The 19905-nt window shown below is 38.7% G+C and overlaps 2 protein-coding genes across 2 annotated transcripts; both read left to right on the top strand.

Annotated features, from left to right (window-relative positions):
* The first annotated feature begins 1294 nt into the window (after window positions 1-1294).
* Window positions 1295-14000, top strand: LOC118430877 (CUB and sushi domain-containing protein 1-like). The gene is made up of 8 exons (XM_035841912.1): window positions 1295-1531; window positions 4658-4765; window positions 5131-5352; window positions 6704-6808; window positions 11168-11371; window positions 12293-12407; window positions 12737-12855; window positions 13897-14000. The coding sequence occupies exons 1-8, from the start codon at window positions 1477-1479 to the stop codon at window positions 13998-14000; spliced, it is 1032 nt and encodes a 343-aa protein (XP_035697805.1). The 5' UTR covers window positions 1295-1476.
* A 1191-nt stretch (window positions 14001-15191) lies between these two features.
* On the top strand, window positions 15192-16313 carry LOC118430406 (deleted in malignant brain tumors 1 protein-like). The gene is made up of 2 exons (XM_035841261.1): window positions 15192-15555; window positions 15975-16313. Exons 1-2 carry the CDS (start codon window positions 15201-15203, stop codon window positions 16154-16156), a joined length of 537 nt encoding a protein of 178 aa, XP_035697154.1. The 5' UTR covers window positions 15192-15200; the 3' UTR covers window positions 16157-16313.
* The last annotated feature ends 3592 nt before the right edge of the window (window positions 16314-19905 follow it).

Genomic DNA, 19905 nt, shown 5'->3' with positions numbered 1-19905 from the left:
TTTTAGGATCTTCAGTCTTTAATAATGTTATATAAAACAAAGAACAGGAGTAGGCAATTCTTAGAGACAAGACTTTTTGAGTCCTGCATAATGACTTGTATAATGATGACAGATTAATAAGTTCCTTTTTTGTGTTAGCTGGTTATTAAAGCGTAATGATTATCAATGTGTACCGACAAAACTCACAAATCTCTGGCCTCACAGTGGTCAGATGCTGAGAAGAAACTGACCCTGGGCAGTAAAACTGACATTTGGTCTGAATCAAAATCTGTCTGATTTAATGGTAAAAAAATGACTGACTTTCTAGCTATTATTCCTCACTCCTTACAGATGTTCTGTATGTATTAGCATAGTTATATTGCTCATATTGTACATTGCTAGGTGTTCTAAGGACAATGGGAATTACATATATGTAAGAATGTGGGAGAAGGGGGCAGTATGAAATTGGGAACAAATTTGCGTAATGTAGATTTATGAATAGACAATTTTTTATTTAAAAGTAAAATTGACATAGATTACCGGTGCATATACTAGTATCTACTTGTTTGATTTGTTAATGAAGCTTAAAGTTTAGTTATGCTGAATATCCTTCTAATTTCAGCAATATATAATAAACAATAATTTACGAGCATACTGGCATGGCTATGGAGATAATACATTATACTACTTCCTGTAATATTCTTACTCTAGAATATTACTAGTTTAAAGCAATGAGGTTGAAATAATCAGCCTCCTTGTTTGGGGGAGACATGGTCAAGTCTTTTGGTATTTTCTTGACTTTAGAAATTGAAAGACTAAGCATGTTTTCTTATAATTGTAGATAAGAATGTAGATGACACAGTAGCACCTGTGGTAGAGCGGTCTTAACAGCGTAGTCAACCCTAGGCCCGGCAAACTGGGCGCTGCTCAAGGAGACATCAGACAGAAAATGGCGATATCCGGCAAGCGCTATCGTGCAAAATGTTCAGCAATGAATGGCCGCCGCGTCCCGACTGCATGACTGCACGTAACAATTTACCGCACAGTTCTCTCCAAAAACACTTTGCAATGTCATGAACTTTGCAATGACTTCAAGTTAGGTGTTACCCAGCTCAGCCTGTGTTTGAATGGACTGCGTAACTAAATTTAACGCAAACAGAGACAATAGACGGCAAAAAATGTTGGTATAGTTACGGAGGTCGCGCAACCACTACCCGCTTCCACTGCTGACCTCTGACCTTCAGACCCGTTTCATAGTTGGTATGAGAACAATCATACAAACATCTTAAAATTTCCCAACAATTTTCAGGTGGCTGCGGTGCTTATATTGAGGGGAATTCTTCGAGCTCCTACAACATTACTTCTCCCAATTTTCCTTGGCCTTACGACAACAACTTGCACTGCACATGGACCATAGAAGTCAACGCCGGAGAATGGGTGGGGTTCACACCAAGGTGGTTTGATTTACAATATGGTCATGACTGGCTGGATGTCTACATGGGAGGGCAACACAACCGCACCTTGTTAGGGTCGTACACCGGTTTTGGTGTAGGTAGGTTGTATCGTGAAGTTCATATATAAATAAATAAAAATTTGGAGAAGGATTTAACCTAGTCCAGCTGTTTTAGAGGGTCGGGATTCAGGTTTTCCGACCAGTCCTCGACTCCTTTAGCATGTCTAAGTGGCCTGCTGCTCTGATGCCCTCGAGAAGTTTGACCTGAGCAAAGGGTCAAATGCGGTCGGTGTCGGTGTACTGGGTAATAGAAAAGTAGAATTGGAATTATCCCCCTACCCAACACCATATAGAAAAGGAGAATTGGAATCATTCCCCTACCCTACACCATATAGAAAAGGGAAATTTATATCATTCCCCTACCCTATACCATATAGAAAAGAGGAATTGATCATCCCCCTACCCTACACCCTATAGAAAAGGAGAATTGGAATCATCCCCCTACCCTACACCCTACAGAAAAGGGGAATTGGAATCATCCCCCTACCCTACACCCTATAGAAAAGGAGAATTGGAATCATCCCCCTACCCTACACCCTATAGAAAAGGAGAATTGGAATCATCCCCCTACCCTATACCCTATAGAAAAGGGGAATTGGAATCATCCCCCTACCCTACACCCTATAGAAAAGGAGAATTGGAATCATCCCCCTACCCTACACCCTATAGAAAAGGAGAATTGGAATCATTCCCCTACCCTATACCCTACAGAAAAGGGGAATTGGAATCATCCCCCTACCTTACACCCTATAGAAAAGGAGAATTGGAATTAAACCCCCTACCCTACACCCTATAGAAAAGGAGAATTGGAATCATCGCCCTACCCTACACCATATAGAAAAGGGAAATTTATATCATTCCCCAACCCTATACCATATAGAAAAGAGGAATTGATCATTCCCCTACCCCATACCCTATAGAAAAAGGGGAGTTGGAATTACCCCCTTCCCTATACCCTATAGAAAAGGGGAATTGGAATCATTCCCCTACCCTATACCCTATAGAAAAGGGGAATTGGAATCATTCCCCTACCCTATACCCTATAGAAAAGGGGAATTGGAATCATTCCCCTACCCTATACCCTATAGAAAAGGGGAATTGGAATCATTCCCCTACCCTATACACTGACGAGATGTTTACAGCATTGCACATTTTAATTAACAATTCTTAATGCTCAAATTTTGAAGTACCATCTGGACATCTTTTATCTAAAAAAATTCCTTTCAGGACTGTCAGTAAACATCTGCTGTACTCTTGTCTTCAATTTCGCGTAGATTGTCACAATATTGTGAAAGTTACTTAGTATAGAGGAAAGTCTGTGACTCGCGTCCAAACGGACCCCTGTAAAATGTGCAGTTTTTTAAACAAACTTTGGGGACCCACACTTAAACTAAATTTTCAGAGAGTGACGTACATGTGTAACAAAACTAACAACGTTTGTATAAAAAAGCTACATGCAACCCAAATGTCAAGCCCATTTCAAGTCCAGTACAAGATATGCATTGAAAAAACTGCTATGACAGAATATTCTCATTAATTATGCAAATGTGTGCATATTTGGCGTAATCATTACTACATATTGTACACCCTCGTCAAAAGTACCTACATACCAAAAATCATGACAATCTGTTATTCCTTTCTTGAGATATCCTCTTTAGCAATTCTTAAAAAACTGGGGCCCAAACTAATATGTCAAACTTATGTCCAAGCACAAGAGCTACCCATCACCCCAAAATCATAATCATATCATATACAGAACACGAGATATCAGACCCGGAAGTTACCAACAGAAGCCGCCGCTAGGCTAATCTAATTCCAGATTTCGTCATCCCTACCAACACCCTATTCCACTACCTGATACACTATGGGCGTGATACTGTATCCCAAAGATGAACTACACTGACTGCTGCCTTGGGACTATACTCAGTGTACACAGAGCCCATTCCATGGTTAAGCCCTACACACAATGCCTGGGATAGGGTACAAAATATTTAATGGAGGTATGAAGTCTTCAAACTGTTGTTACCGCCATTAAATGTCATGGAGCTATATTTTTCAGTAGATTTTGTGTGTCTGTGTGTGTGTCTGTGAACAAGGTATCTCAAGAACGGCTGGGTGGCGTCGTTTCATACTTAGTGTATTGTCAGGGTGTGGCGAAAGCTGGAAAATGATTAGATTTTGGCCCCCCTAGCGGTTTCCCTTCGTACTGCAGCACAACTTCCGGTTTTGCTATCTCGTTTTATGAAAAAAGTTATGGTCACGATTTTGTATTGTTACATAGCTCTTGTGCTCAGGAAGAAGAGACATAAGTTTGGGCCACCTAGCAACTAGGTCTGCCATAGCAGGGACATTTTCGTAAAAAAATTCTGAAGAGGATAACTCAAGAATGGAACAACGGATTTTCACATGGTTTGGTTTGTATGTACCTTAGGCAATGTTGTACAAAATAAAATACTAATTATGCAAAATTAGAGTACATTTGCATGATTAATGAGTATATTCGATCATAGTAGTTTTTTTCAATGTATCTCTTGTCCCAGACATGATATGGTGTTGACATTTCGGTGGTAGACAGCTTTCAACGTCATGACAAAGTTGCGCAAGTGTCAGCCCCTAGCATTTAATCCTGGAACTGCAGGGGCATTTTTGTCATTCCAAAGACAGTCCAAAGAGGATAACTGCAGAAAGGAACGATGGATTGCCATCATTTTAGGCATGCAGGTAGCTTAGGCAAAGATGTTTATAATGATATACATGTTATGCAAATGAGGACTTAATTTGCGTAATTAGTGAGAAAATTGTATAATTCCATTTCAATAACTGGACTTCAATAAATGTAACACATGTAAATTATGATAGATAACACATAAGCAGATACCAATTATGAAAAGGTGGAATTGATTTGCATAATATTTCCCAAAAATTGCAAAACCGCCTATGATTAACGATGGGAGTTTTATACTTGTGACAAGTGTACGTTAGACAATGATGAACACCATGCTTAAATCATGTAAATGTGTAAGTCATTTGCATTAAATTTACAAAAGCTCTAAATATTTCATGGAAGTGTGAGGTCGCCGAACTCTGGTTAATAGTCTGAGTTGATATTTTCTAACAAGGTTAGAAATGAACGTGCTAATTCCACATTCTCAAAATTGTCAACAGGAACAGCTATCCCATGGACACTCCTTGCTACATCCAACATGGCGCAGTTAGTCCTTCGTACGGACGAGTCTTACAATTATGCTCAAGGTTTCAAGATCGGCTTTCAGGGTACAAAGAGCAGTGATTAAATATACATTTTCTGGATGTATTATAGAGGCACTTTCTAGAATCATTATTTCGAAATGCCTATTCATGTCATGTAGAGTATATTAAGACAAAGTAATGCATGATGTTTCAAGTTACTGGGGGATTTCTTTACCGCCACTGAAATGTTGTAAAAAATCCAATGCCCAGTTTACCCCAATTTCAATCCATTAAATGTGGCAGTGGTTCTGTGCTAAAACATGTACTACTGACCACGTCTGTGTAGAGCAAGAGCTATATTTTGGTTTAGCGACTTACTATATGAAAAAATATAAATGATAGGCGTAGTGTCAGAGTTTAACATGCTGAAACTTTCCAATAATGTTTAGGTTACATTACTACTAATATTACCCGGAGATCGTCTGGCTACCTTTACTCGCCTACATATACCGGAGAGTACCCCAGCATACAACGTGTGTGGACCATAGAGGTCAACGTGGGAGAAGGGGTGAAGATGACACCAGTGACGTTTTCTTTAGACTATGATCGAAACTGGCTATACGTCTATAAGGAAGAGCTCGGCATCCCTGTCTTGTTGGGAAGTTACACCGGTAGGTTTGTCTCAATTTTGTCTCAAGTGCTTGTTACCTACATTCCACTAGGATAGGAACCAGATCGCTCAACGAATTTCACAGATCGAATCGCTTCACGTTTGTGATCATATTTCGGTATGGTAAAATATATTGTATTCGTAATGTTTCTTCTTCTTTCTTTCTCGTTTCAAACCTTCCAAACGCTTTATCTCCGTCGTTCCTGGACCGATTGATCCGGAATTTGGCACAAGGGTAGAGTGAGCCAATACCCAAGTTTTTTTTTTAATTTTTATATCTGCCTTTGAAAGGATTTTATTGAGTTTTTTTGGCTCCCTGGGGAGAATTCGGCAGCCAATCAGCGAGCCCCAGGTGTTATCTGGAAGATTTCATTCATGCACGGCAGGACTTTATTTTCTAAATTGAATTTAGGGCTGGGTTTATACAAAAGGCCATATTTTCAGTGGGATTATTTCTTGACTGGTATATTTACAATTTTTTATAAAGTGCAAGGAGTCAATTCTTGCACGGAGGGGGGCATTCTTTAAAATTCACTTTGGGCCTTGGTGATTTTGTCAAAGTCCTTTTTTGCACAAGTTTTTTGGCTGCTTCATTTTACATAGGGTTTTCACAGGAACAGTCCATTCTTTTTTTTCTAACTCAGTTTTGGACGTTTGATGATTTGAATTCCATTTTTTAGCGGAAGTTTTTCTGGACTGGTCTAATTTACCTTTCTATATGGGGTGCATTGGATGAGTCCATTCTTGCATAGGGCATTTTTCAAGATTCATTTTTGGGCTTAAGTCTGATTTGTGTTAAAAGTCATTTTAAGCAAAAGTGTTCCATTTTTTGGAACAGTCTATTGTTGCATTGGGAGGGGGATGGCTGAAATATGCCGTGTTTGTTCCCAAGCAAATGTCGGCCTTTCTAGTTTCCGTTGTTTTTTCAGTAATATTGCATGACTTTCCAATTATAAAGTCAAGGTATGCCCAAACTCAATTTACTGTATTTGGTGTCTTCCTTTCGACAAAACAGAATCTTGGTGGACTCGTCAATTTTTCAACAAGTCATCTTGTTTTCTTAAGCACTGCTTAGAAACCTTTCTGATTTTTGACGTCAGCAACGGGCCAGAAGTCGGTATCGGCCCCTGTCCCGATTCAATTAACATAAACGGGCGAGTTTTGTGTGATAATCTGTTGCAGATCTGACAGACAGTAGTAAAATTTTACAGTTTGAAAGTTTTGAATAAGAAATTAAAGAACAGTCAACCTATAAGTTACATAAAATTTTCTTCAATAACTAGCCTAACAGTTGGCGTATATTTTCTAACCAGCTTAACAAAACGTGCTCTACATTCGCAAACTTTTAACAGGACCGATCTTTCCGGCGGAACTCAGTGCTGCTTCCAACATGGTCCACCTCGTCCTTAGTACACACAACCCTATGGCTGACGACGACTTCAAGATCCACTTTGAGGGTAAGAAAACCACTGGTGAATTATATGAATGACACTTTCCATAGATAGTTTGAAGTGCTTATTCACATCATGTAGGCCATATTACTAAATGATACTGACTGTTATCAAATTGCTTTTAAATTTCTTTAAAGTTGTTGGAAGATTCTTCAAAATTGAATACTGATCCATTCACAATATTTCTGTTTGATATTTTTGTTTCTTTGTTCGTTGTTAATTGCACATACGTATTAATTAGAAATTATACATATATACTCGGCGGGGGGTGGGGGGGGGGGCAGAAACCTGTTCGGTTTTTCGAGGGTCTCCCCCAGAAACTAAATATAAAGAATGTAAACAGTACCAATATAATAGAAATAATTTTAAATAATCATAATGACAATAGAAGTATTTACAACCAAATTTGAATCAGATTAACAAGTAATTGTCAATACTAAACGGATCGTAAAGAGGTTGAAAATATACAGAACATCAAAATGAATTATTGGTTATCAAATACTACATGCAGGCAGAACCAAAACAAGGAAAACAAAAAAATCAGGTAATGATAATAAATAATGATAATGATAGCAGTAGTCGTCCTTACATCACCAAAACTAAATGAAATTAACAAATAATAGTCAATCATAAACATAATTTACAAATTGTAAGGTAGTTGAAATTATAAAAAGATCGACATGAATTATTATCATCAAATACTGAATGAAAAGCACAAAACCCAAACAAGGAAACAAATCAAGTAAAAATGGTAGTTGGATTTCCTGCGAAATCTATCTTCAGGGCAGGAGTTTTTTTTAAGCTGTGTAAATACGAGCAGGTATTAGTTTAAGATTATTCCATATGGTGCGCCCTATGTGGAACTCAGATATATCCGCGCCTTCGGACAGTGGTTGTGTTCTTACCAATGGCCGAACCTGCACGAGGAAACCTCATACGAGCGGAAAACATGAATTTTTCCACGAGACCCTGAGAGAAGATCGAGCAGTACTTGCCCACTTAACAAGTTAAAATGCAGCATACGGACAAACTATGGATGAAAGTGGAAGTAAAGTCGATTCTTCTCGAACGACAGAGATCCTTTTGAGACGGTACAATAATTTCAAGTTTCACATTACTTAGGTTTTGATTTTTCTTATAATACCGATGCTGTAAAGATAATGAACTTAAATTTGTCTTTTTTACGTTTAGGGATAATGTATTCGCTCTGAACCATTGGATTACCTTACAAAATTTACTATTCATAGATGTCCCTAGGGTGTTCAAATTGCTATGGTACGCAAATAATTTGTTTTCATCTGCGAATAACAAAGGGAATAGTTTCTTTGATACTGATGCAGGATCATTTACACAAATTAGAAATAAAGGGGGGGGGGGGAGAATACAACCTTGTGGTACATCACATGTTAAATTACTTTGGAAAAAATATTACCTGGGAAAAAATATTACCTTGATTAGTTACGAACTGTTTTCTGCATGTTATCTATGTAGTCTTCCAGCCAAAGTGGGGCGGAGTCATATTTTAATAGTTTATTAAGAAGTACGCTGTCGTCTAGGGTGCCGAAAGCTTGGAAAGATTTAGAAATATACTTATTGTGTATTTGTTATTTTCTAAGGCTATCGTGATTCTTGTCAAAGTTGAGTTGTAAAAGCGCCATGTATCTCGAATATTTTCTCAGAAGCCCAAATATCATTCGGTCTGAATAGTTACTGGCTCCAGAACTGGGAAGAATTTGTTTTAAGATCAGGGCGCCTATATCGTCTGGACATGGGGATGCGTTTTTAAATTTGTAATGATGTCGTTACTTTCTATTGCGGTAGGTTCTTCGACAGACCTAATAGATGTATACGAATTTTGAGGGTGTGAAGTGGGATAGCTGTCTCATATTTCCCTTTTGCCAGAGAGGGACCAATGATTACAAAAAAAACTTCATTGAATTTGTCAACTATAATCGCTTTGGGATCATAGCCCCAATTCCCCAACGACAAACTTATTCGGAAGAACATTTGTTTTGTGTGTTTGTGTGTGTTAAACTCCAGAAATTCTAACCCTGGGCAAGGGTAGATTGACCCCCATAACTACATAAACTCATAAACATGCCAGACTGTCTACCAGCAAGGAACAATGGTTAGAGACAGATTTACATAACACTAGTCACTAATTTAAATATTCTGTGCTGGTTTTCATTATGAACATTATCAAACCATACGGAATGACCCAATGTGGGTAACAGATATAATGCAAGGTTTCAATCAGATAAGATCATGTCATAAGACAATACTATCTGCAGTTATGGAAAAACAACTTTCTTCTAATTTCAAATCAGTCCTATCAAAATTGTATCAAAGCATATCTATTGAATCTACATTTCGAACTTGAAATTGTCTTCCTCACAGCTGAATTAGCTCTCATGAGTTGTGTGTGTAGAAAAATGACTTGTAATCCTTTTTAGTATATAATTGTGCTTTGTAGAACTGTACACGCAACTGCCAGCCGATCGATGTCTCACACTGAATATCAACTCAGTGTTGTCATTACTTCATATTCTTAGCATAGTGTTCTTAAAGCTAACGTCTTTATGTGAAGTCATACTTCAGTTTCTTATCTGTCGTCTCAAACATAATTTGAAGCAAGATATTGAGAGTAACTTGTACTTGGTAAACTTTCTTAGCCAGGCCAGCACTTATGTGAACTACATGGTTACTTGTAGCATACTGAAGGCCATAGTTTACATTATCTGGTCTTTATTTAGTTTTACCGGTTAAGAATTAAGAATTTCATTAATTAGTTTGCCAGCTCAACGTATGTTAGTGGCTGCAGCTGAAAATTGGTCGCATTTCCTTTTGTAATTACGAATCAAACAATTAAATTTGGTTCCCGACGGTTTGTACCTATGTAATGTTATTGAAGAAGGATTCTTTAAACATTTCTTGTATTTTCGTTTTGGAGGACTTTCGCAGGCTTGTCGTAAACCGCGGCTTGTCGAGGCGTTGATTTCGCTTTGTCGTAGTTACCAAAATATGAATTGAAAATTTGCATGAAATTACTTTGTGTACCCAGTGTTTGGGTTTGTGTTATCATATACACATTCCTAAGATACGTTAGACAAAACATGTTTAAATCTGTTAATATTTTTCATATTGAATTTCTCGCACTTGTGTTTTCACATTTAATTTTCTTATCTCTACTATATGCATGTTTCATAATGTAAATTATTGGGAGGCGATCATATATATCTGTGACAATAAGACCTGATTGCAAGGCTTCATTAAAGAGTTCATAAAAATTATTGAGTTTTAACCCTCATCCGGCCGTATGGGGTCATTTTTGACCCCAGGCGTATATTTTAATCTGCCACAGCAAAATTTTTCATCAGAGAAAAAAATCCTTCCATGAATTTGTTTGTATACATGTCTTACAACATCTACCAATTTTTCGCCGAGATTTGCCCATTATTGTATAAGCTATAGTTGAAAGTTTGTGTCTTGTTCGGTGGGGTCAAAAATGACCCCAGCCAATTATGAATCATTAATTACATAAATATCAAGATATTTCAATAAAATAAAAGGCATTCCTCATTATTGCTATTGCAGCAACAGGTTGTAGTTGCTTAGATGAGTAAACACCGAATATTTTTCAAAGAAATTTAGTATTTTAGTGTAAAACACGGTTTTTCGACATTCTGCATAAATTATGATAATACGCACTAATTACCTATGCTAATGAAAGTGAAAATGTTTCTAATTAATTAAAAAACAATATATGGACAGAATGTGCAGAAGGAACCTACAAGAAAGATCTTTGCGGGAAAATAGACACGAGTTATTGTATGTATGTGTTTAGATGGCGGAATATGGTGCATAATTAAGTAATAAATTCGTTACTTTTCACAAATATTGTATTTTTTCTTGTTAAATAACATTATTATGCTATCAGCATTATTGCATCGCCACAATTATTGTTTAGAACTTGATAAAACAAAACATTGTTTAAGTAAGTTTAGTACGGTAGATTTTCAGAGCAAATGTGGGTTTTCCTCATTTTCTGCATAAAATAATGAGTAATAACTACTGACACCAAAACTTGTCAAAATATTTTTCATAGGTTAGTGAAACAGTAAATACATAGAAATGACAAAATAAGCCAGCAGAAATATGTCTATGAGCAAAACAAAATGGGGTCAAAAATGACCCCATACGGTCAGATTCGTCGTAAAAATGTAACGGTCGGATGAGGGTTAATGTGGCAGCACATTTCCGCGACAGAAAAGTATTCAAACTAAGGCGTACTTCTTGATGTATTCAATAGTAAGATGAAAGATTGAAAGATGCACCAAATTGTTATCCATGTCTTTCGGGCGTTAGCATTTAGCTTTAGTGATCCGTGTCTGGACCCTGGCACTCCCGACAACGGCTACAGGACCGGAGACAACTTCACTGTGGGGTCGGTTGTTTCGTTCGGCTGTAACGACGGCTACGTTATGTTGGGCCAGGGCCAGGAAAGGCTGACGTGTGTGCTTGATGATCATGTTGGAATAGAGTGGAACTTCCTCACTCCAAGTTGTGAGGGTAGGACATGATGTTGACACTATTCAGTTTTTTTTTGTTCAATCTCTGATTGGGGAGGGGGCTTTTGAGTCCCGCGCCTCAAACTCCTATTACTCCTAAACATTCATATTGTTGGACCACCGAATTTTTAGAGAGTGATGTGAAGGTAACTTCTGAGACTTTTAGCAGATATTGCGTTATTATGACGCCATTAATTTTACGGGCTAGAAACGTGAAAAAACGTGCTACAAACATGTTTATAGAAAGTTTAGATAACATGGTACTAATGTCTGCTAACTGCTTCTGTTGTCAAAAGCAACATCAATGACGTAAGAATGACGTCATACCTAATTAAAATAGCAGTTTGGGTCCGCCATCTTGGGCCTGACAACTTGAATTTTCCAAAATACATTTTTTTCAACGAATAATCGCAAAAGACAATGAAATTAGACTAAAAACGTCCATTTGAATATGATGGTTGATTTGGTGAAATGGTCCGCCATCTTGGAATTTGGCCGATTATGTCTTAAAAATAGCATAACATATATATTTAATTATAAAAAATGCACTAAGTTATAACAGATTACATTGTTAAGAAAATAGCATTAATATAGAAAGAAAACCACAAAAACACGTTGTTAGATTAGCGATTTTCGTCAAAAAAGCTTGTTAACAACCGGTTGCCATGACAACGAGAAAAAAATGGAAGATAGAAAGAATATCTAGTTGGCGCGGACCTTAAAAGCCGTTTCTTCGGTTTGAATAGGCTTAAAATGTTTGTTTTCTTTTTCTAAAATTCCTTTATCCTTGAGGTGTGTATATTTATTCTAGTTTATTTATTATACATAAATAAACTAGAATAGCAAAGACGTTCAAATAAACTTAATCCCTAATCTTACCCTTTCAAAAACTAAGAGCTTCTCTGCCCTGTGCATACAACAGACCCTGCACATGCGTGCGTAGCCGCTGGGGGGCGCTATCTGTACGAGGAGGAGGGAGAGATTGTGCCTCCGCGTGACGTCATGACCGGGAGGTACCAGACTAACCTCAACTGCAGGTATAACATGATATAAGCCTTCTCTGTATGCATGAGTATAAAAGTTATTTTAACTGTATTGGATTAAACAGTGCATGAAACAATTAGTTGATTATCTTAATTAGTTAAAATCATATTGTTTGATATAGCCTAGGCAACGTAGACAACAACTACTAGGCAATTTCGCATCCTTGGTCCGTGTGTCTCTTTATCATCATCCCAAAAATTCATTTGTTTGAAAGCAAATGTGTGAAATCTGTGCGACAACTTCTGATGACGATCTTGGCCTTTTTATAGCATTGTTATTTCGACACTTTCTAAACTCACAATATCTCGTTTTGTTTTTCTAGCTGGACAATCGTGGCAGACCCAGGAAAGGTTGTGGTGGTGGAGTTTCCAGAATTCGACATTGAGTATGAGGCAAGGTGCCGTCATGATTTTCTTCAGATTCAAGACAGGCCATATTTAGGTAAGTTGGAAAAATACCCATGTTAACCTCGGGTTGTCTACGTATACCTGTCAACTCTATTGAACACATTGCGATTTATTGGCATCCCTTACGGATTAACCAAATACCGCGTTTTTTACGTATACGTTAAATTGTATAGGTAACGTTATAGGAACTAGAGTTCCACGGATACATCCCTTCGCCAAATAATCATGCCTTTATTCAAGACTTTAAGGTCATTTCATGTATTACTAAAGTGTACCTACCCCAATATCAAACGACTGCATTAACGTGTGCTCTCCACAAACCCACGAACGCCACCAAAAACATGACCTTCTTGGTGAAGGTAACAATAAAATTATGTACACTGTTGGGATACTTTCCAGCGCAACTTTCATAGTGCTTCGTCAAAATCACGTAGGCTCTACCAGACTCCGGCCTTGCCGTATAGTAAATGATGATAGGGGACTTTTTCCAAGTTAGGAATAAAACCCTAGTAGGCGTTAACTGGCCTAGGACTAAACTGACCGGCCGGCGCTGGATGGACTGCGAAAGACTGACTGAAAAATGCAACCTATTTGGCCAAATTCTTTTTTTCATCTATATATATAGCTGACACGCCTGCATGGAGACTGAAAATTATTTTCATTTTTTTTTTAATAAACGGCACACACGCTTTTGTCCTGAGCGTGTATACCTGGCTATTATATAGAAATAAATAAAATGAATGAAAAAGAATGAATGCATGACATTTGTTTGTTTTCCTGACCTACTTAGACCAACCAAAATAATCTAAGGCAGCTACTTTCCCCCAAATCAGGTCATGTCACATATTAACTCTCAACATTTTTTATCAATTATGTAAATTAGTTACGGATTAACATGATTGTATCTTGATTATATAAATTATTACTCAAACTATCAACACACCAAATGTCATGACAATCCGTCCAGCCTTTCTTGAGTTATTCCCTTTCAAAGTTGAAAACAGTTACTACAATAAATAAAAATCGGCCTTGCGGTTTAAAAAAACTGACACGACTTATTACTCCCTGCCCAAAGGCTACTCAAAGATCATGAATCTGGCACTTGAGGAACACTTTGCCTCCTACTTTGAACCTCCGCTGCAGTACCGTATCTCGCCTCTAGAAGGCCCGTTATATTGACCTTACTTTCTGCAATCCCTACCTGTCCACCAAATACCATGCAAAACGATCCGCAATGTCTCGAGTTATGTTGTCCGCAAGCAAACAAACACAAACAATCGGCCTGCTGCAGTGCCGACGGAAAGTGCTACGCCAACCTTTTTTGAACTCGACATGAAACCGCTACTCAAACACAAAACATCATGACAGTCTATCCACAGCTACCCTAGTTATGTCCTATTGACCTACATGATATATATATTATAGAGACACAACACCATCTCTCAACCGAAAATATAGCCTTCTTGGCGAAGGTACTAAACTTGCTACAGCATGTAAAATCTGCACTGTATTCACTAAAGATGCTATTTCGCCAACCCTAATAGCCTTTAAAACCCTTAATAAGTCAACAGCCTACATCAAGTACAACTACTATGCATCGTTAATGTCAAATTACTAATACGAGTATGTTTGTGGATTCAGAAAAGCATTATTAGTAGAACCCCCTGTGGAGTTTTTCATGTCTTTATTCTGCGACTTACCTACGACCCCAGTTGTTATCTGTCCTAAGAACTTTGTTGTCTTGCAGTTCTCAAGTACAAAATATTCTTATTTTCTCTTCTTAAACGTCTCCAATGCATCTATTAGTTTACTTGCCGGAAACATGGTACTTATCACTACCGATATCTAACGTTTATATTTGACTATCTCTGAACATTGACAATGAACTTTGACAATGTTCCAGACTTCTACCAAACCTTCTGTGGTCGGACTCCACCTCCCTCGTACGTGTCGATGGCTCCGGTCTTGACGATTCATTTTCACACTGATGGATTCAAAGACTTCTGGCGACCGGGAACTGGTTTCAACATCCATTATCATCTACAAGACAAGTCCGAAGACGGTATGTATGAAACAATATTTTGATGGTGGCCTTAATTTTATTGCACTCTTTCTGCGTCCCGATAATGGTGAAGAAAGTAGAAGATTGACACTTTCCCAGGTTGGCTTTCCGACTTGCTCCTTGTGTGTGTGTTTGGGGGGGGGGGGGGGGGGTATTATGACAAGACTCAATACTAAATAATGTTATGACAAAGCAATATTTAAAGAAAACTCATGAAGGGAAGTATTGTTTTGTCCCTGCTGTACGTGGCGCATATGATAGAAGGTAACGTATAACGGAAATCGTCTCTGTTATAAGATCGTCAAGAATACCAACGAATGCACCAACTGACGGGAGATTCTGGCACGTTCGCGTCCATGAACTACCCGCACTACCCCTACCATAACCACGTGTACCAACAGTGGAACATCACCGTGGATACACACGAGGCTGTCAAACTCACGCTTGTGTTCATCGATACACAAGGCTATCCGGGGCACTGCCGTAACGACTATGTACAAGTTGTAGACCCCTATGAGCACAAATCCTTGTCTTGGTGTGGCACTTGTGCGCACTCGTCGACTAGTACTGTAACCTCAGCTGAACACAGTCTGTACGTCTTCTTCGTCACGGACTTTGTGATTCGCAGAGCTGGGTTTTCAGCACGGTATGAGGCAGTGGACAACAGGCTAGGTATGTCTTTATATAAAACGTATTTTCTATCTATCTATAGTATCTATCTATATCTATATGTATCTATCTATCTATCGATCTATGTATCTATCCATCTGTCTGTTTATGTATCTATCTGTCTATCTATTCATCTCTCTCTCTCTCTCTCTCTCTCTATATATATATATATATATATATGTATGTATATATATGTATGTATATGTGAGTATAACCGCAATTTGACTTAAAACACCAGATTTACTGGCACGCGACACTGATGAGTAGAAAATGCAGACGGTCGGATGTTTGAGGTAGTCATGTCAAAATCATATCAGGTTGCTTGAGTAGTTGCATTTTGGCGTATCTTATCACCTAGATGTCTAATATTCATCTACAGAATATAATTTAGTTACCTAGTATCGGTTTCCCGCACAATATAGGACCACCTACTCCAGCTGTTCCAGACACTACATCTGATTGGCTGTTGGTCAGCGACGGGATCAAACAAATCAGCGTCAGTGCCTCCACCAATCAGGTGTGGGCTCTGGATGTGGACGGCAGGCCGCTGCGACGAATGGGTATCACCAAAACAGCTCCTCAAGGTACGCACGGGTATCACTAAAACAGCTCCACAAGGTAAGCCCGGTATCACCTAAACAGCTCCACAAGGTAAGCACGGGTATCACCTAAACAGCTCCACAAGGTACGCACGGGTATCACCTAAACAGCTCCACAAGGTACGCACGGGTATCACTAAAACAGCTCCACAAGGTACGCAAGGGTATCACTAAAACAGTTCCACAAGGTACGCACGGGTATCACCAAAACAGCTCCTCAAGGAAAGCAGACGGAGAGAACAAAATCAACAAACGCAGTTTTAAGCATATGGCCCGGAGAGAAAGTAGTGTTACATGTATCATGATGAGGATAACTGCAGGCTGCAACTTTTTGAATATCAGCAGATATAATGACAACAATTCTTAGTCTTGTCATTGCAATGGGCAGCTATTTACAGAATTATAGTTTGTCGAGGTAACTAGTTGAAACCCACTTTGTAATTAATTCCTCTTCGAAGGCTTGCCCCAAAAAATCTTGACGTCCTAAGTCATATGTTTGTTTATCAAGTTTCTCGTGAATAGACATGTAGAAACGTCCAGGCAAGACAGAACTGCTGTCGTTTATGGGTATGCCATGTTACCATTTATTCTGTGATCAATATTTTCTCTTTATAGGCTAGCAGGTTTGTCGTGAATATAGATGAAGAGTCAAAGCAATAACAAGAGACAAACGGTTAATACTGCTCCTGTTTTAAAACATCTTACACGTACATGTTATCTGATTTATCATGACTTTCTCCTGTAGGAACCGGGTGGGAAGTAGTAAACGGTACGGAACGGTTTCGGCAGATCTCAGTTGGACATTTTGGAGTCTGGGCGGTCTATGATGGCTCTACTGTGATGTATCGAGTGGGAACGTATGGGTAGGTAGTTCAAAAGTGACACATTTTCACACTCAGTTTAGTCCACAACCTTATAGTCATATTCAACGTCGACTGATGATGTCATCAGCTACCCCAAGACTTTACAAAAGCGATTAATTTAGGAGTTCTACTAACTGCAGCATCAGTAATCCCCGAGGTATGAACTTAATGTATCTAAAGTGCCCGAAGACATTTTTGTAAAGGCCTCCATAACATCATAATGTGGCGGTAGTAAGGCACCCAGGGGAGTTATGAGTATTGACATTAGTTGCTGTAAAGTAACAATTTTTTTCCTGTTTACAGGAACAGCGAAACAGCAGGGGTCGGCTGGCAAACAGTTCATATTGATCGGGTCCTAAATCATGGTCTATTCGCCTTCGAGAAAGAACTGAAGCGAATGGGCTGGATACATTACGAAATAGATTGGATACATTCCGGAAAGAATCTAGTTTGGGTCATTGGATCCAATCCGGCTACATATGCTGGTTGGCATGGAGTGACCATAGTTTTGAAAGGTACCGAACTACTGTAATATAACATGACACGTCGATAAAGGTTAGACGTTTCCACTGGCATCCGCTAGTTTTCGTTAGTGACACAGAAGAGATCATGTTGGAGATTGTTTTTATGTCCTATTTGTAAATTGATATGTAAAAGAGATCTAGCTATCCAATCTATGAATTGATATGCAAAAACGCGATAAAATCAATTTTTTCAAGTGTTCAAAGGCTTCAAAGGTAAGACAAGTTAAGACTTTGCTGATGCAAATGAGTTAATTAGCTTGTGTTGTTGGAATCACCGGAGCTAATTGTTTGTCGCGTTTGCAACTCCAAAATCACCAAACATTCAGTGTACGTAATAGGAAATACATTCGACATCTCTCTGTGAAGTTTCATTTTCATAGATAGTGCGAATCATTTGTTACAGTGTGAAAAATCTTAGGAACGTTGTGACTACAAAAACTGAACCTTGAACAATGCACTCAAACCCCTCGGACCACTCTAAAAACGCTCAAGTGCAAACCCCTAACCAAAAGAAAAAAAAAACGTCAACATTACCATCCCATATGTCCAGGGAGTTTCGGAAAAATATTGCAAAACATTGCCGCTAGCTTCAAACCTCAGTCGACCCTCCGGCACAAACTGGTACATCCCAAAAACCGACCCCAGAAAAAGTAACAAGGCCAAAGTAATCTACAAACTCAAATGTGAAGAACCAAACTGCAACAAGTGACCGTAGGTAACATACTCAATCATCTAAATATGGCTCATGTCGGTTGTGATGTTTTCTGTGGTGTATGACTTGGTGTTTATATCGCATACAGAACACATCACATCAACTTATACCAACATCACATCAACTTATGCCAACAACAACAACAAGCTAACATACCTATCACTGCCAAATCTAAGACACAGTCCTGTACGCATCAACAGAGAAAACAACCATACACAACATTTTAAAAATTGGAGCAGTGACAGCTGTGGACATAACTCCATATCTGCTTGGAGATAAGTAATTGCCAACCCCCATCGCCCATCGACCAGGTACATAGAGGTGATTTCTCAAATTATTACATTGATAATAAAAACAGCTACCGCGAAATAAAGATCCCAAGGATCAAACACGTTCTAATCATAAAATGCATATGACTATCAACCGCGCAAAATGTTAATAGTATGCTATGTTAAACCAACCTTAGTACTGGAAACGCAAAGCCAGAACGAGATGGCATATTCCGACGAGGACAACATCTGCTTGACAATATTCAATTACCTCAAGGCGCGATCATTACGAAGACCTGAACCACTTTACCGGACGCCGTAGGGGTAAAAACTGAAATTACTACATCCATGATAAAAACAGGTACCTCGAAAAAAAAAAGAACGTACATCATTTCGCAACAGAGTACAGACAACATACCAAACCACATACAAATGCGGCACGTGGAACATAGAGTTATAGTTGCGGACACTCAACGCATAAAGTGATCACAAAACTCTGTCGCTGGAGGTTACCCTCCAGTCACAGAGTAACAATAGATACATTGGTGAGACCAGGCGCTACTAAGTTAGACTAGAGAAGTCGCTTAAAAACTGTTTAGCATTATTTTTATGTCATCTTTGTCACTTGCAATTAGCCCTCGGGCAAGAATTTGTTCATTATGATTACTAAAGGAAAGGTACAAAGAACATTGCAAACCCAGCACCGACGCCTCTTCCTCTACCATTTTCAACCACCTAAAACAACCAGGGGCACTCCTTCAATCTCTAATTCACCGCTAACCTAGACCGCGAGCCCCGCTGGTTCGAACGGGATATTACAGAGGCTGAGAAAATATACAATCTCACCCTCAACAGGAGGGGGGTCCTACGTATGGAACTATCTGGTACTTGGGACCTGGCGCTTTACATATCAATTCACAGCTAAGATATAAAACCCATTCCCAACAAGATCTCTTCAATATCACTGACGAATACTAGTGGATGCTATTTAAAGCGTCGTCGATGTAGGTTAGACATCCAGGTAATACGATACACCAAAAAATAGTTACTCAAGCAACTGGATATGGTTTTGAAACGGTCAGACGTTTCGGAAAGAATCCACTTTCCTTCGTCAGTGACACTGAAGTGATCTGCAAGAAACGGGTCTTTTATAATCTAACTATGAATGAAGACAATTTCAGCTGTCCAATAGGAAACGTTGTAAGACAATTCAGACTGAAGACAATTTGGATTCCAAAGAAAACAAAGCTAAGCCAAAGTCAAGCTGAAGACAATTTGGATTTCAAAGGATAGCAAGGCTAAGACACAGTTAATGCAAATGAGTCAATTAGCTCCTGTTGTTTTTAGTTGCAGGAGCTAACAGTTTGTTGCAGGGGGGGGGGGGGA

Source organism: Branchiostoma floridae, chromosome 14, assembly GCF_000003815.2.
Source record: "Branchiostoma floridae strain S238N-H82 chromosome 14, Bfl_VNyyK, whole genome shotgun sequence".
Classification (NCBI taxonomy): Eukaryota; Metazoa; Chordata; class Leptocardii; order Amphioxiformes; family Branchiostomatidae; genus Branchiostoma; species Branchiostoma floridae.
The sequence above is the reverse complement of the archived record's forward strand: the minus strand, read 5'-3'. Positions and strand labels throughout refer to the sequence as shown.

What these genes read in the sequence shown, in the direction of transcription:
- LOC118430877 (XM_035841912.1), top strand. Translation starts at nt 1,477, where the DNA reads ATGGGAGGGCAACACAACCGCACCTTGTTAGGGTCGTACACCGGTTTT. An exon ending in GTACACCGGTTTTGGTGTAG is followed by an intron (nt 1,532 to 4,657) that starts GTAGGTTGTATC and finishes AATTGTCAACAG; the next exon opens with GAACAGCTATCCCATGGACA. An exon ending in TTTCAAGATCGGCTTTCAGG is followed by an intron (nt 4,766 to 5,130) that starts GTACAAAGAGCA and finishes AATAATGTTTAG; the next exon opens with GTTACATTACTACTAATATT.
- LOC118430406 (XM_035841261.1), top strand. Translation starts at nt 15,201, where the DNA reads ATGCACCAACTGACGGGAGATTCTGGCACGTTCGCGTCCATGAACTAC. An exon ending in GGCAGTGGACAACAGGCTAG is followed by an intron (nt 15,556 to 15,974) that starts GTATGTCTTTAT and finishes CGCACAATATAG; the next exon opens with GACCACCTACTCCAGCTGTT.